General features: G+C 49.7%; 2 protein-coding genes across 6 annotated transcripts in view; one reads left to right on the plus strand and one right to left on the minus strand.

Moving 5' to 3' along the window:
• EDC3 (enhancer of mRNA decapping 3) overlaps positions 1 to 12,460 on the plus strand; it is a 58,785-nt gene extending 46,325 nt beyond the window's left edge. For all 3 annotated transcript variants that reach the window (XM_014960975.1, XM_014960974.1, XM_014960976.1), the window contains exons 5-7: positions 6,833 to 6,986; positions 9,929 to 10,146; positions 12,074 to 12,460. In XM_014960975.1, the coding sequence (XP_014816461.1) occupies positions 6,833 to 6,986; positions 9,929 to 10,146; positions 12,074 to 12,408 (707 nt within the window). In that variant the 3' untranslated portion in view covers positions 12,409 to 12,460. The remainder of the gene's footprint in view (positions 1 to 6,832; positions 6,987 to 9,928; positions 10,147 to 12,073) is intronic.
• Positions 12,461 to 16,758: 4,298 nt separating this feature from the next.
• The window catches only part of CLK3 (CDC like kinase 3), a 13,152-nt gene continuing 12,669 nt past the window's right edge, over positions 16,759 to 17,241 (minus strand). For all 3 annotated transcript variants that reach the window (XM_014960988.1, XM_014960986.1, XM_014960987.1), the window contains one exon: positions 16,759 to 17,141. In XM_014960988.1, the coding sequence (XP_014816474.1) occupies positions 16,956 to 17,141 (186 nt within the window). In that variant the 3' untranslated portion in view covers positions 16,759 to 16,955. The remainder of the gene's footprint in view (positions 17,142 to 17,241) is intronic.

A 17,241-nucleotide genomic window follows, 5' to 3' on the forward strand; every position in this document is an offset into this window, starting at 1 on the left:
CTTCTTATGAGGCTTTTTTTTTTTTGGGGTGTTTTTTTATTTTTTTTGTTGCTTCTGCTTAATTTAACCTACTGCTTTTGAAATCTCCACGTGCTTTCAGTGTGAGGAGAAGCTCCACTGATTGCCCGTGTGCCTTTTGAAGAAGCATTTCTTCATTTTGGTGTGTTATTTAATTTTTTTTCTTTTCTTTACTACTCATTTTTTAAAAATTTGCTACTTGTCAATTCATCTTCCGGATGGTTTGTTTGCGAGGAGACGGGGCCTCTGGGTCTAGACTGAAACAAAAGCTAACCCTGCTGTTGGCTGCCAATTTGAGAAGTGTGGCTAATGCTAATTTCGAGCTAATTCTAGCAGTACTGCTCCTGGGAGGAAAACTCTCGATGTGTGATAAGCAGCGAGCAGCAGTAAGTAAATTTGGGGGTGTGGGGGGGATGAAAATGAAATCACGTTTCATTTTCACTGCAGCCCGGTGAAGAAAAAAAAAAACCAAACAAACCCAAACTGCTGTTTTCTTGCTTCATTCTTGGCAAGGCTTTCCGGGGAGGGTGGTAAATGACTCCCCTCTGGAGCTGCAGGGTCTCTCGCTAGCCTCATTAGCTACTGTTGGGTGATTAGTCTCCCCTCTGGAATTCTGGATTTGTTTGGGAAGAAAAGCTGTGGTGTCACACAACGGGCAGGGGATTGACAGCTTAGGGTTCCCCGTCGCCTGCATTCCCAGTCCTGTGAATGGTGAAAAAAGCCTCCCAGTGCTGTGTCTCTCGCAATGGGTTTGGTTTTTATTCCCCCAAAAAAGGGTTGACTTTGTGTCCACTGAGGAAGTTTACTTTTTATTTAGGAAATGCTAATGGCCATCTAGCAAAAAAGCTCTTGTAAATAGTTGTAACTCGCCTGCTGGTTCTGGCATTCAGTCTTAGGGGTTTGTTTGGTTTTTTTTTTTTGGAGAGAGTCAGCCCTCTGAGGGACAGAGAGATACTCAGTGTGTGCTGGGAGTAACAACGCTCTGTCACTTGAAAAATAGCTTGATTTCTTTTGTTTAGCAACTGGAAGGAGGATGCTAAGCTGGAGGCAGCCTGCCCCCTCTTAGTGGCTCAAAGAGCAGCAGCTGCTGACATGAGAGTGCCAATAGCCCCGAAAGCTGTGATTTTTGGATATGGCCGTGGCAGGATTTCACTTTTTCCTTCTGAATTCTCCCTACGGAGCTGTCTCTGGACTCCTAAGGGGAGCTCTACTTGCAAAAAGCACTTCCTAGTTACAGGAGCAATAAGGACTTCATCATTTTTTTCCCCCCCCCAGGCCGATCTTGTAGATGATTGTCTTAAAAGAGCTCTGGCTGATAGAATAATTATTCTGTCTGCTATAATAGCACAAACAAAGTGATGCTGGTGATTGACAGTGAGCTAATACCCAGCTCTTGTCGCCGGGAGAGGGGAAGAAATCTGTGAATCTTTGCTGCTTTTTTTATGCCATGTTTCCAAGGAGCTAGAAAATAACCAGGATTGCGCGGCGGTAAAAACCAGCAAACTGCTGATGCCAGTTCTCCAAATTCCTGTCCCTGCTTTTATTGCTGACTAAAGCAATCCGTGTAGGACGGAAGCAAATCTTGATAAACTCTTTGGTCCACCAGGATGCTTTTCTCAGAGCTAATTTGACAGAGCTGGGGTGTCCTGTGGGTGTATCAGCATGTGTTTTAGGAGTAAGCAGGGGATGAAGAGGAGGATCTGTTCCAAACACAAATAAAAAACCTGAACTTACCAGATCATGCCCATACCTGGCTTCTACATGTGAACCTCTCTGAAATACCTAATTAGTCTTTACTCTTTGGGGCTGGGCTGCTGTTATTTTGGGCTCAGGTCTTTTAGTGGCAGCTGCAAAGCCAACGTTCTGTGGGTATGTTGGAGCTCGGAGGGGTTTGTGGTGGGATGGAGCATCTCCGTTCACCAGCAGTGACTCTGGATAATGTCATCTCCAGCATAACAGACTCTCCCAAAGTGTTCTCTTTTTTGCAGTTCATTCCCCCTTTCCTCTTAACTTTATTTCTGCCAAGAAAGTGTCTTTCTGAGCACACTGAGTAAAGAGGAACTACCTGAAAGGAGGGTGTAGAGAGATGGGGGTCGGTCTCTTTTCTCAAGTCACAGGCGACAGGACAAGAGGAAATGGCCTCAAGTTGCACCAGGGGAGGTTCAGGCTGGATATTAGGAAAAATTTTTTCCCTGAAAGGGTTCTCAGGCATTGGAATGGGCTGCCCAGGGAGGGGGTTGAGGCCCCATCCCTGGAGGTGTTCAAAAGACGGGTTGATGTAGTGCTGGGAGGTCTGGTTTAGTGATGATGCTCCTTGTTTGTTGTGTGGGTGTCTATTTTTGTCAGTCAGGTTGACGGTTGGACAAGATGATCTTGAAGGTCCCTTCCAACCTAGAAGATTCTGTGATTCTGTAAGGTGTGGATTTCTTTCCTCGATGGACTAGCAAGGCTTTGTCCCAAGCAGGTTCTCTTCTCATTAATGCTGTTAGCGTAGAAAATTCCCTGTTTCCATCTTCTGGAATAAAAAGTGAGATTTTTTCAAACTTGGCCACTATAGAAATTTGAGACAGTCAGATTTTTTAAATTTTTTTTTTTTTGAGCACAGTCCTGCTTTCACTTGACAAACATCAATATTTCTCTGTCTTCAAGCCTGGCCTTCAAGAAACCTTTTTTATTCCCTTCTACGGTAAGGAGACAGTGAAAAAAAAGAGGTGTTTAGAAGTAAATGAATGCAGGAGGCAGAGCTTATGTGCCAGGGTCGGGCTCCAACACCACGGCTGAGCCTTTTCTGCAAGGATGTGGCTTTGATTTTGTGTCTGTGTGTGTGTGTGTCCCATGTCCTTGACTGACTGTTCTTTTTGCTGGCTTTTAGCTCTTCAGCAATTGTGTATATTGAATGTGTGAAGTGTTTCGGGGATCTTGGACTCGGGTGCAAACGAAGTTCACTTTCTCCAACCGTAGGAGGGAAAACAAAAGTGCTTCATGGGGCAAACTCTTTGTCCCTCCCACGGGTTTTTGTCTTTTTTTTGCTCAGCCAGAGGGAATTGTGCTCTAATGCAGGGAGAGGCTGGCACCGCAACGTCGGCCAGAACTCCCGCACAATTTTCTCTTAATTAATAATAATGATGATTTTTTAAAAAAAAATAATCTAGCCCTTAAGGTTGGGGAGAAAGTTGTTTCGGGGATCTTGGACTCGGGTGCAAACGAAGTTCACTTTCTCCAACCGTAGGAGGGAAAACAAAAGTGCTTCATGGGGCAAACTCTTTGTCCCTCCCACGGGTTTTTGTCTTTTTTTTGCTCAGCCAGAGGGAATTGTGCTCTAATGCAGGGAGAGGCTGGCACCGCAACGTCGGCCAGAACTCCCGCACAATTTTCTCTTAATTAATAATAATGATGATTTTTTAAAAAAAAATAATCTAGCCCTTAAGGTTGGGGAGAAAGTTTGTGGGTCAAGTAGTTGTTTTTGCTGAGTCTGTGTCCTAAACCATGAGCTGTGCAGCTCTGGAAACTGGACTTATTTGTTGCTAAAGGCAAAAAATGATGGCTTTACGTCCAGCTTTCAGGAGATTTTGTGTCTAGTTCCATCTCGTCCGGTCCTGCACTTTGCCTGTATTTCTTTATTTTGGCAGCTAGAGAGCTGCTGAAATAGTGAGGAGAAAATATTGGCCTTACCCACTCAGCTATTCTAGCAGCAACCCTCTCTGATTTTATCTTGGTTTCCTGCATGGGAGGTGTTTGGACTGACAGCAGCGTTGCTCTGGGCTTGTCTGGGGGGGGGAAAAACCAATTTATTTTGTTAACTTCTGTAGAGTTAGCTCACTTTTTCTGCTGCCATAGGGTGTTTTAATCCAGCCTGACATTGCATAGTGGAGCTGGAGGAGATAATTTGTTGGTAGTCGTAGTCTCCAAGACAGTGTGTGCCTCATAAACGGAGAATACTTCGTGTTCAATCAGGCTTCAGCAATACTCTGCGTGTCACAAAACTGTTTAGTCTCTATCTGCCTTTTTGTTTGTGTTTTTTTTTATTATTATTTATTTATTCTTCCCAGGCAGCTGTAAAATACATTTATTTAATATTAAAAGGCCTGGGCTAATTTATTTTATTGCCTTCATTACCGAACAATAAAGGCGCGCTGTCCAACCCAAACATAATTAAGGTTGGCAGGGGTTCAGGTTTGTTGCAGGAGGGTGATTGTTTGCGGGGTTTTACACGTCGCCTCCTTGATGATTGCTTCTCTGCCAGAGTTTTTGATGGAGTTTATTTTCACTCCCTCGGCCTGGTTCTGATAAAGCCAGTCTGACTGGTCGGACCTTGCGTGAGGGCGAGGAAAGGGGAAGTTCTCTTGGCAATCTCAGCCCCGCTCTCCAGAGGGGAGCAATTAGGACAAAGTGTAGCCCTGGCGTGCTACAACTCAAGTTCATCTCATGCCTCCCAGTAAACCCCCCCCCCCTCCTCCCAGTTTGGCGTTAACCCACTGGGCACTGGGTTGCGTTTAGCTGCTGGGCAGGGTGGTTTTATAAAGCTCCTGGGCTGGGGGAAGTGGTGGAGGGGATAAAGGTTTACAGGGAGGATGTTGGTGATGCTGGTGCTAAGTGGGGTGGGTATGGATCAGCTCTTTCACCTGCCTAATATGGAGAGTTTGTCCAAAATTCCCTCAGGAGTTTGTCCAAAATTCCCTCAGGAGTTTGTCCAAAATTCCCTCATCCCTGGAGGGGTTCAAGGCCAGGTTGGAGGGGGCTTGGAGCAACCTGGTGTGGTGGGAGGTGTCCCTGCCCAGGGCAGGTGGGGGTTGGAACTCCATAATCTTTAAAGTCCCTTCCAACCCATTCTGTGATTCTAGAAAAATTTAAGCAGGGAATTTGTGACTCCTGCAGTTCAGAAGGAGCAAAAGGGATGTTTTGAGAACCCCCTTTTTTGGTGGGTTAAAGGAGGACACGTCCCATCAGACTCTTTGGGGAGAGATCCTGACCTCGGGTCACTCATTCCACATCCTTCCTCGAGCTTGCAAAACGCCGAGCCGATGAGGTAACAGCAAAAAAAAAAATAAAAAAAAAGAATATATGAATGGGGAAAGAAGGCGAGAGCCCAGCGTTGCGTGACTCCGGAGGCTGAGGAGGGTTGTCAGCAACGGGCAGGTGCGTGACTGGTGGGATGGGCTTAGGATTAGGAGTGGTTTATGACTCGGAAGGCTTGGTGGCTGCTATCAGGAGGCTGAAATGCCTTGTGGATAATGTGCAGCCTTGGCTAATGTGCAGCCTTGCATATGCGCTGCCTGTAATGAGCGGCTATTAGCGGAGGGAGCTTAATCGCCGCTTAGCATGCGAGGTCAAGTGTTGGAACACGTTTGGGCCCTTCCGTGGCTGCAAAACACGAGCTGCTGAGTTCCCAAATGAAGGCTGGAAGGGGAATCTGCTCCCCCTCCGTTGCCCTGCTGCCTTTGCAGGAATGTCTCCCCAAAAAACCTCCAGATGTACAAAACCCCCCGTTTCCGCCCTACTTTGACTTAGCGGTTTGCGACTGGGGCGCCCTGGGGAAATGATGGCAGTGCAAATAATTCCTTCACAATTAAAACGCACGCTTCTTGTCTCATTTGAATATTGCACTTGCTTGTTACGACTGGTTCTCGTTATGTTTTTGGGGTTTTGGTTTGTTGGTTTTTTTTTTGGGGCTGCAAAAGAGCCCCGGTAACTGTCAGGTTTCCTCTCCGAGCGGATGTGAACGCTGTGGCTGTTCCCCTTTGAGCTCGTGTCGCTGCAGCACGTTTTCACTGGGCCACATCACCTTCCTCCAGCTCTTCCTCATCAGCTCAGGTGGTCTGAGCCCTGCTGTGCCCCTCGGTGCTGAGCTGCCATCGGCCCCCAAGTGGCTGCCATCCCCCCCAGTTCTGAGGAAGGACCTAGTTTGCACGTTGGCCTGATATTTGGTGACCTATGGCTCTGGGCAGGGACACCTCCCACCACACCAGGTTGTTCCAAGTCCCCTCCAACCTGGCCTTGAACCCCTCCAGGGATGGGGCAGCCACAGCTTCTTTGGGCAACCTGGGCCAGGCTCTCACCACCCTCACACCACATCTCAGCTCCATCCCCCCTCTTTCAGTGTCAAACCCTTCCCCCTCCTCCTATGGCTCCCCTCCCTGATCCAGAGTCCCTCCCCATCTCTCCTGGAGCCCCTCGAGGGACTGGAAGGGGCTCCAAGGTCTCCCTGGAACCTTCTCTTCTCCAGGCTGAACCCCCCCAACTCTCTCAGCCTGTCCTCCCAGCAGAGGGGCTCCAGCCCTCCCAGCATCTCTGTGGCCTCCTCTGGGACCCACCATGTCCTTCTGCTGTTGGTGGCCCCAGAGCTAGAGGTCCTCCAACCTGGCCTTGAACCCCTCCAGGGATGGGGCAGCCACAGCTTCTCTGGCCAACCTGGGCCAGGCTCTCACCACCCTCACACGCCTGGAGGCCACTGAGAAAGCATTTAATATTCAATCTGTAAGTCAAAAAACTCCACGTGTTCCCATAGTTGCCAATTGCCTGGTGGATTTTCGTGGAAATGTGTATTATTTCAAGGCCAGCAGTTGTGTTTAGCTGTCACTACTTCACTCAAACACAGAAAGCTGACTCTGAGGCACTAGTTTGGATTCATTTGATGGTCTTGGGAAGGAACTTGGATTATTGGGTTAAGCAGGCCCTTGGTAACAGCTAATGAACTGTTCCATTGTCATCGTTTCTAAGTGCTGGTGTATAAAACCTTACCAGACTGCAGCATTTTGGAAAAGTCTCTGCTTATACCTACTAAAGTCTTCCTCTCTCTGCTCTCTTTGAACCCTAGACTCCGGGTTGGTGGTTCCGAGCGTGTCGTACGAACTGCACAAGAAGCTGCTCTCGGTTGCGGAGAAGCACGGGCTGACTCTGGAGAGGAGGCTGGAGATGACAGGAGTCTGCGCCAGCCAGATGGCCCTCAGCCTCCTCGGGGGACCCAACAGGTAAAGCTGCTCCTTTTCCATCCCCCTGTGGGTTTGTCTTCTCTCATAGCTTAACTTCTCTTGTTCTGCCAAGTGGGGTTGAGATAAAGGAGGCTGAGAGGTTACTTTGATGTAGATGCTTGCGCCAGTCCCTCCGTGGTCCTGCAGCTGGGGATAGTTGTCACTTTTCTCCCTTTCTTGCCTCTAAAATTGAAAAAAATCCTCATCTCAGTGCCATGCAGACCTGTGTTTTAGCTCCTGTATCAGCCTGTTTCCAAATAATCATAAAAACAAGTGTGAGACTCAGGCTTCTCACGTGGGAGGAAGCTTTACAGTACCCTTCCACGTTCCTGCTGCTTTTTTTATTTCCCCTCCCCTCTCTAGAAAAGGGCTGCCTAAAAATACCATCTTGGTTGAACAACTTTAGTAAGGGCTCCTTTTGGACTCCTCTGTCCCAAAAGCAGAAGTGTCTCTTGAGTCAAAGGCAAAACAGAGCTGAGAGATTTATTTTTTATTTTTTTTCTCTCTGCTTATGGGGATTTTTTTGTTGGGGAATTCAGCGTGGCACTGAATTACTGGGCGTAACCCAAGGCAGATGACACCATTGCAGAATTTCTGGCCAGCTACTCCTTTTTTTTTTCCAAATAAGTGAACCTTCCCTTTGTTGTTTTGACGCATTACGGTTAATAGGATCAGGACAAGCGAAAAGCCAGCTCATGAAAACAAGGTGCTGCTTGGCTTTTCACCGTGCTCAATTAGCTTTCAGGCATCTGCACCTCAACTGAGAGTATCCTGCTCTTTTAGGAGGCCAAATTTGGTAGCAGGTTTGGGGTGCACTTACTGCTTTCTGTGTGAATTATACGTGACCTTTTCAAAGCGTTCCCCTCTGTGCCTGCACTTGCTGTAGTGGTTGATGATGTGGGTGAACATGATGCCTGTGGGGTGAACATGAGCCAGCAGTGTGCCCAGGTGGCCAAGAAGGCCACCAGCATCCTGGCCTGTGTCAGGAACAGAGTGGGAGGTGATCGTTCCCCTGTACTGGGTACTGGTGAGGCCCCACCTCGAGGGCTGTGTCCAGTTTTGGGCCCCTTCCCACAAAAAAGACATTGAGGGACTGGAGCGGGTCCAGAGAAGGGCGACAAAGCTGGTGAGGGGTCTGGAGAATAAGTCTTATGAGGAGAAGCTGAGGGAGCTGGGGGTGTTCAGCCTGGAGAAGAGGAGGCTGAGGGGAGACCTTCTGGCTCTCTCCAACTCCCTGAAAGGAGGGTGTAGAGAGGTGGGGGTTGGTCTCTGCTCCCAGGGAACAGGTGACAGGACAAGAGGAAATGGCCTCAAGTTGCCCCAGGAGAGGTTTAGGACGAATATTAGGAAAAATTTTCCATGGAAAAGGTTATTAAGCCTTGGAATGGGCTGCCCAGGGAAGGGGTTGAGGCACCATCCCTGGAGGTATTTCAAAGGTGGGTTGACATGGTGCTTAGAGACATGGTTTAGGGATGGGTTTTATCAGAGTTAGGTTGATGGTTGGACTCGATGATCTTAAAGGTCCCTTCCACTCAGACAATTCTATGATTCTATGTGGGCAGACAATTACACATGTAGATTTATGTTGCTGATGGACACTCCAAACGATCTGTGAGCCCTAACAGCCTCTATCCCTTTATGCAGTGGTACTTAGCTGCAGTGTGGGGCCGAATCATTTGACTGAGAGCAGTAAGTGCTGACAATCCAGGCCCTTATCAGCTGAAAATCCTACTTTAAGCCACCCTCCGTGGCTTGCAGGCCATTAAAATAAATCAACTTTATTTCGATGAGCCTTGGGGAGTAGAAATTATTTTTTTTCTTTATTTTTTTTTTTAACTGTGGCTCTGCCAGTGGGGTAACTCACCCCGTATCTTTAAGGTTTAATAGTTAAGCTTTCTTCTAAGCTGGACATGAGCAGGCAGTGGGCAGCTGCAGCCCAGAAGGCCAATCCCATCCTGGGCTGCATCAAAAGATGTGTTGCCAGCAGGTCCAGAGAGGGGATTCTGCCACTTTACTCTGCTCTGGTGAGACCTCACCTGGAGTATTGTGTGCAGGTCTGGAGCCCTCAATATAAGAAGAACATGAACCTGATGGAGAGGGTCCAGAGAAGGGTCACAAGGATGATCAGGGGGATGGAGCACCTCTGCTCCGAGGACAGGCTGAGGGAGCTGGGGTTGTTCAGCCTGGAGAAGAGGAGGCTCCGGGGAGACCTAATAGCAGCCTTCCAGTACCTGAAGGGAGCCTACAGGAAGGCTGGGGAGAGCCTGTTTAGAAAGGCCTGCAGTGACAGGACGAGGGGCAATGGCTTCAAGCTGGAGGGGAACAGATTTAGACTGGAGATGAGGAGAGGGTTCTTCACTGTGAGGGTGGTGGAGCACTGGAACAGGTTGCCCAGGGAGGTGGTTGAGGCCCCATCCCTGGAGATATTCAAGGAGAGGCTCGACGAGGCCCTGGGCAACCTGGTCTAGTTGGGGGTGTCCCTGCTGACTGCGGGGGGGTCGGACTAGATGACCTTTGGAGGTCCCTTCCGGCCTGGACAATTCTATGATTCTATGATTCTAAAATCAGAGGGAGAAAAAAAAAAAGCTTCCTGAAAAGGAGATTGAGCTGGATTCAAGTTTGCTCCACGAGCAGGGGAAAATGCCACCTGCTTTGAAAATAGGAGTTGGCTTCCTTGATGAACTGGGGTGGACTGGGACCTTGTGTTCTGTGCTCTGGGTACGAGGAGGTCTGGAAGGGGACCTGCCAGCGGAGCAGCAGCGGTGGCAGCGCTGCAAAAGGATGTGGGTTCCCTCTTGAAGGCAACGGAAGATTTGCAAAACACCTGTAAATTTGCATTTTACAGACGATTTTCTTTTTTTTTCTTTCTCTTGCAGGAAGAAGGGAAGAGATTTTTTGGGGGTTTATTAAGCCCTCTTGTCTGTGTTTTTCTTATTTTTTAGGTTGAACCCGAAGAACGTGCATCAGCGGCCCACGGTGGCCCTGCTGTGTGGCCCCCACGTCAAGGGGGCCCAGGGGATCAGCTGTGGGCGACACCTCTCCAACCACGACGTCCACGTCATCCTCTTCCTCCCCAACTTTGTCAAGATGCTGGAATCCATCACCAACGAGCTGAACCTTTTCAGCAAGACTCAAGGCCAGCAGGTCTCCAGCGTCAGAGGTGAGTGAAGGAGGGAAGGAGGGAGGAGTGGGTCCTCTCTCCGGCTCCCCAGTGCCTGCCCAGTCTGGTGGCACCATCTAGTGGCACCACCGCTGGAGATGGGACTGGAGAGGTGGAACAGGGGAGCTGTTGTGCTGGTCCAGATGTTTCCTGGGTGAACAAATGGGGAAGAGCTGCCGTATGGATGCGAGTCCCACCAGCTGTTCCCTTTGGGATAAAGGGCCTGCCTTGTTCAGTGTCTCGAAGCTGCAAGTCAATGAACATCCAGCTGCTGCTTCAAACCAAGCAGATGGCTTGGCTGGACCAGTCCCAGCAGCTGTCAAAAAGCCACATCTCTCAGTTTGCCCCAGAATAAACTGATGCTCCACCTCCTGAGAGAGAGCCTGGCTCTTCCGTTTGTCATTTCACCAGCGGCGCTTCCAAACCCCCTGAATTTCACCTCCAAAACCTGGGAATTAGGGCACTGCACGACGTTTTCTGCTTCAGCAGGGTTTGAGGGGGGGTGAGGGGGCTGCGCTGGCCCTGCTGGTTGTCTGTTATAACCAAGGAGTCCTTGCACCAAGGACTTTGACTTTCCTCTCACCTGATGGACCGGCTGGAAAGCTGCCTGGAGGAAAGAGACCTGGGGGTTCTAGTTGACAAAGGGCTGAATATGAGCCGGCCGTGTGCCCAGGTGGCCAAGAAAGCCAATGGCATCCTGGCTTGTATCAAAAATAGTGTGACCAGCAGAAGTAGGGAGGTGACTGTGCCCCTGTACTCAGCACTGGGGAGGCCACACCTCGAGTGTTGTGTCCAGTTTTGGGCACCTCAATCCAAGAGAGATCTGGAGGTGCTGGAGCGAGTGCAGAGGAGGGCAACGAAGCTGGTGAAGGGCCTAGAAGACAAATCATATGAAGAGCGGCTGAAGGAGCTGGGGCTGTTTAGTGTGAGGAAGAGGAGGCTGAGGGGAGACCTCATCACTCTCTACAACTACTTGAAAGGACACTGTAGAGAGGTTGGGGCTGGTCTCTTCTCACAGGGAATTAGTGACAGAACGAGAGGGAATGGCTTCAAGCTCCAACAGGGGAGGTTTAGATTGAATATTAGGAAGGAATTTTTCACTGAAAGAGTGGTCGGGCATTGGAACAGGCTGCCCAGGGAGGGGGTTGAGTCACCATCCCTGGCTGTGTTTAAGGGCTGTTTAGATGCAGTGCTGAGGGACATGGTGTAGGGGAGGACTTTGTAGAGTAGGGGAGATGGTTGGACTTGATGATCCCAAGGGTCTCTTCCAACCTGAAGGATTCTATGATGTTGTGCAGAGCAGGTGAGTGCGGCGAGACCGACGGCGCTCAGTGGTGCAGCACACAGGCTGCTTTTCTTACCACAGCCGAGGTCATTGTCTTATCCCAGAAAAATAGGCCTTTTCCCAGCTTGTGGAATATAAAATGGTCCTTTTGTAAATGGAGAGAGCTCACCGCTGCTTCCCTGGGCTGGTGGCAGCAACATCTGGGGCTGCTCCAAGTGCTGGCCACTTTTAGGAGAGGGTTCTTCACTGTGAGGGTGGTGGAGCACTGGAACAGGTTGCCCAGGGAGGTGGTTGAGGCCCCTTCCCTGGAGATATTCAAGGAGAGGCTCGATGAGGCCCTGGGCAACCTGGTCTAGTTGGGGGTGTCCCTGCTGACTGCGGGGAGGTGCGACTAGATGGCCTTTGGAGGTCCCTTCCGGCCTGGGCAATTCTATGATGAGATTTTTTTGGACCTGAGAGTCTGTGAATGTTCTCCAGAGCTTCTCAATGTCGGTGTCTTCTGCAGGAGGGCAATAACACCAGGTAAGGCCGGGCTGTGCAGTGGGACTGGAGGCAAAAATGAGACAGGAGGGAAGGCACCTAGGTTCATGCTTTCAGGTTGTGGTCTCTCCAGCGCTCAACGCTGTGTTTTTTTTCTTGCAGATCTCCCAGCCACCCCCGTCGACCTGGTGATCAACTGCCTGGATTGTCACGAAAATGCCTTTTTGAGAGATCAGCCTTGGTACAAAGCCGTGGTGGACTGGGCCAACCAGAACAGGGCCCCCGTCCTCAGCATAGACCCCCCCATCAACGAGCTGGAGCAGGGCATCGATGCCAAGTGGTCGCTGGCCTTGGGCTTGCCCTTGCCCTTGGGCGAGCGGGCCGGGCGGGTGTACCTGTGTGACATTGGCATTCCCCAGAAGGTCTTTCAAGAAGTGGGAATAAACTACCACTCGCCCTTCGGCTGCAAATTCGTCATCCCCCTGCACTCTACTTAGAGCCCCCCCTTCCAGCTCTTGAAGGGAGAGAAAAGAGAAGGATTAAAAAAAGGTGAGGGGGGGGGGGGGGGGGGGGGGGGGGCGGATCCCGACTCGTCAACTCGTGACGCCTTAAAGGATGTGAAGTTCTGGAGAGTTTTTGCCTTCCAGAAGAACCATTGTGTATTTAAAAAAAAAAAAAAAACCCAAGAAAAAAAAAGAAGAAAAAAGAAAAAAAAAGAAGAAAAAAGAAAAAAAAAAAGACACAATCAAAAAAAAAAAATCCTAAAATCAAACAAACAAAAAAACCAGCCATAAAAAAAGAAGGAAGCGAATGTTCCTGCGAAGCTGTTTGATTCTCCTGTGCCATTGGGTGAAGGAACAGGCAGGAAGGTGGTGTCTGTCCCCCTGGTGATGGTGGCCCGGCCGGGAGGCTGTTAAATGAGGGGTGTACGTGGAGCTGTGGTACAAGTCCATGAGTGGTTTGGGAGATTTGAGGCGTATTTCTCAGTCCTTCTGGGTGGATGGACCCAGCAAGGGACTCAGCACCCCTTGGTTGTGTAGAAATACCTTCTGGTGTGGTTGTACCGGGAGGGAGGATTTTGATTTTGTTCTGTTGTTCTTTTTTTTGAGCCCCCCCTGTTTTATGTCCCCGAAGGCAGTTGTAGCTCCATCTCTCCTCCCTGCACCCACCAGCCCCTCGAGGAGAATGTTCCCTCTTTGGAAAGCTTTGTGTCAAGGGCAAGAACTTCTTGGGTCACACACGTTCTGGGACCACTGATGTCCTCAACTGGGCCTTACTTCTATATTCTAGAGGTTGTGGTTTGTTCCCTTAATGGCTGAACGGGTCTGCAGGAGAGAGAGGCACGTTTTGGAAAAGAACTTTTCCAGGATAGTTATTTGGGTGGGTTTTTTTTATTCTTTCTTTCTTTCTGGCACAGCGAGGGGTTGAATGAGGGGGAAAAGCCTTGGTGGAGCAGGGCAGTGGCACCCCCAGTTCCTTGCCTGGTGTAAATGGGTGAGTTCCCCCCAGTACTCCCAGTATCCCTCCTCCACTCCGGGCGGGTCGGGAAGCAGGGTCATGGGATCCCTTCATTCCTTTTGGGCTTGAAACCTGCATAAAGGGTGGGCTTGTGTCTCTGCAGCCCCCACCTACTGGGAACCAGCTCAAGGAAGGACTTGGGTCCTGGTTGCCTGCGAGGAGATGGCGTGGGGGCAGCTGGTGCCCTCTTGGAGGGGCACCTCTGGTGGTTCTTCTCTAAATTAACTGTAATTACTGCTTTGCTCTTGTGCTGTGCTCCCTTCCTGTGAGCTGCCAGGAAGCGCTGGGTTCTCTTTTTCCTTTTCCTGGGTTCTCTTTTTCCTTTTCCTGGGTTCTCTTTTTCCTTTTCCTGGGTTCTCTTTTTCCTTTTCCTGGATTTTCTTTCCCTTTCCTTTGCTTTGGGAACCCATCACCCTGGCTCTCTACCTACTCTCTGAAGGCTTTTGCTTTGCTTTCCCAGCAGCTGACCCGGGGAAGCGCTGAACCTGAAGCGATGGAGGAGCCATGAGCTCTTCCTTTGGAGGAACCGGGCAGATTTCTCAGGAGGGTTCCCCATGCTGGAAGCTCTGCTGCTCTTCTGCTCCCTTAGCCCTCCCCAGAGCTCCTGGAGGTACCAGAACCTTGCAGAGACCACCTTCTGGCAGCCAGGAGAGCTTTGAAGGGTGCTTTTTCTCCAGGGGAACCAGGTTCCTCCTGCGGCTGAAGCGTGGGGAGATGTGGAAGTGGTCACCCAGGGTTCATAGACGCTCTCTGTGGAGCAGGTAGAAGCTTTAGGAAATGTCTGGTCCCATATTTTCTTTCCCTTTCCTTTGCTTTGGGAACCCATCACCCTGGCTCTCTACCTACTCTCTGAAGGCTTTTGCTTTGCTTTCCCAGCAGCTGACCCGGGGAAGCGCTGAACCTGAAGCGATGGAGGAGCCATGAGCTCTTCCTTTGGAGGAACCGGGCAGATTTCTCAGGAGGGTTCCCCATGCTGGAAGCTCTGCTGCTCTTCTGCTCCCTTAGCCCTCCCCAGAGCTCCTGGAGGTACCAGAACCTTGCAGAGACCACCCTCTGGCAGCCAGGAGAGCTTTGAAGGGTGCTTTTTCTCCAGGGGAACCAGGTTCCTCCTGCGGCTGAAGCGTGGGGAGATGTGGAAGTGGTCACCCAGGGTTCGTAGACGCTCTCTGTGGAGCAGGTAGAAGCTTTAGGAAATGTCTGGTCCCATGTGGGCTGGGAGTGGTGAGGATTTATGGATCAGACACTTAGAATGTGTCAAAGGAGGAGGGAAGAGACTTCCAGGGATGAGTAATTAATGCTGCCTGGAAGCTTGGAGTGACGAGGGGTGACCGGGCCGGTGAGGGCAGGGTGGTGGTGAGGACAGGGTGGTGGTGACAGGATGGTGGTGAGCACCGGGTGCCCCCCCGAGCTCTTTTCCCCTGCACTTTGCCATATCTACCTCAGGAGGACGGGGAGGGCTTTGCCCCTCGGTGTCCAGACCCCGAGCTGCTCCCAGGGCTTTCCCCCTGGTGGCCTTAGCACTGACTTGGTGACTTGTGGTGGGTGTCACTGCCCCACGGTGGTCCCCTGCCCCCTTCCTTGGGTGAGCCATGTCCCGGCTTGACCCACCATGGCATTTAAGGAGCTGTGGGTCCCACTAGGCTGTGCTGGGAAGGGACAGCATTTGTGGTTTCTACCAAGGTGAGGTTTCCCTCCACCTTTCTCCTTCCTTCAGCTCTTCCAGCTCCATCTAATCCTCACCCTTCACAAGGCAGATGTTGCTGTAGCAGTGTTTAGCTTTATTTTTTATTTTTTTATTTTTTTCCCCCTCTCCTCACTCAATAAAACAACCTGCTCTTTCCATTCCTCTTTTCCTCCACCCAGGCTTGCAGGTTTGGGCTTTTTTTTCCTCCCCTCTCCTGGTTTTGGCTGTTAAATTGTAGATTGTAGGCACTGAGAGGGGTAATGGAGGAGAAACACTCGAGGCTTCATCACAGGGGGGTCCTTTCCTGCCTCTGAGCTGATGTTACGTGCCCAGAAGGGCACCCAACCAGGTCAAGATGAGGGTTTGGTGGTTGGTTTTTGGGTTTTTTTTGCAGGGATAGCTCCAGGAAGCAATACAGTTCCCCATGGTTAAGCAAAAAAAAAAAAGTTAAAAAAAAAAAAAATAGTACAAAGAAAGTGAATATACATACTGCTTATTGAATTCAACAGAGCAGAGAATTTTTTCTGGACTAGTGATTTCATAGACCAGTTTTACACTTTTTAGTCATGCCTTAAAACAATTGAGCACATGCCATAAACATTGAGTCGCTGGAATATGAAGACTGGTGAACCATTCAGAACCCAACTGAACTAATATGTCAGAATGTTATAGCTTCAGAATGTGTGAAGTGAATTCTAAACCTGCTTGCAAGCCATTTTGGTCAAGCAGTTTTTGAACAATATTTGCATAAAGTCATACATTCTTTCAAACAAAAAATTGCCAGGACATGGTCTGCTGTTTTTAGAGAGACTTTGCTAAAAAAGGAGAAATACACATGAATCTGTTTAAAACAAATCTTTAGCAATATTTAGGACTATTTGGATAGGGATTCATTATTTGGCTACTTATGCAATTCAATATGGTTGAGGTGTTACATGTCTGTTATAGTCGTCACAGTCAAGAAATTATTTTCCTTCTTGTCTTGGCTATTAGGTAGCAAACAGAGAAGCCAAGTAGAGGAGGGTACAACCCCCCACCTCAGGCGTGTTCAGGACACAGCAGGCAGCTCAGGGCCGTGTTTGGCACAGTTCAACTTTACAGATAAAGTAATTTGGAGATAAATTTGGAGATAAAAGTAGATTTTTTGGGGGGGTATTTGTCCTCGGATACGAAGCTTTGTCTTGGCCTCACATAAAATGCATCTTAGGGGTGGGTGTGGAGCCCTCCCAGGCCCAAAAAGGGGTCTGGGTCCCTCCTCCCCCCCCTTTCCCCCACATCTCCAGGGTTAATTCAAAGAACAGGACACTTTTTTATTATTCTACCCCAAAACCCCTCGGTCACTAAGAGGTGAAGGTCACTGCACTGTGTCACTGCTCCACAGTCCCATCTGTCACCTGATGTTTGTAACAACTAATTCCTGCTGGGGGAGGCAGAGGGGGGGGGGAAATATCCTGAAATAAAAGTGCAAGTATTCATGTGTGCTAATTGCGTGCAGCTATTTATTCGCTCCCCTCCCCCTCCTGAAGCCAAGGTTCCTCCTCCTTAATTTTTCCAGTTAATTTTCCATCTTCCTTCACAGGGAAGGGGTAGAAAAATAGCAAAGCTGGGAGCAAGAGAAAACCCTCCACCTTGCCTACAAGGGAAGTATCAAACAATAAGAAACACTTTTATTTTAACTTTACAACATATAAATAGACAAATCTGTGCTTTAGGATGTAGGTTTTTTGTTTCCTTCCCCAGGGTCCTTTGTGGCAGTGCCCCCCAGCCCCTCCGAGGAGAGCAGAGAGGGGAGTTTGGAGCCTGTCCTGGTTTTTTTTTTTGGGGGGGACAAAATCCCAGCTGTCATCTGCTGAGGTCCCTGCTGGCCCCCCGGCCGCACAGCATCCTCTCCTCGGCGGAGAGGCCGGCGAAGAAGGGATGGAGGAGAGCTTCTGAGAACGTGATCCTGCGCGAAGGGTCGAACTCCAACATCCTCCTCATCAAGTCGAAGAGCTGGGCGTGCTCCAGGGAGTCGTGCAGCATGTACGTCTGGGAGAGAAGGGGGGAGATTTCACTCAATTTCACTGAATTTTAGAGTTGGGACCATAGAGATCATCTAGTCCAACTCCCCTGCTGAAGCAGGATTGCC

The sequence above is a fragment of the Calidris pugnax genome, unplaced genomic scaffold (genome assembly GCF_001431845.1).
Source record: "Calidris pugnax isolate Ruff unplaced genomic scaffold, ASM143184v1 scaffold486, whole genome shotgun sequence".
Classification (NCBI taxonomy): Eukaryota; Metazoa; Chordata; class Aves; order Charadriiformes; family Scolopacidae; genus Calidris; species Calidris pugnax.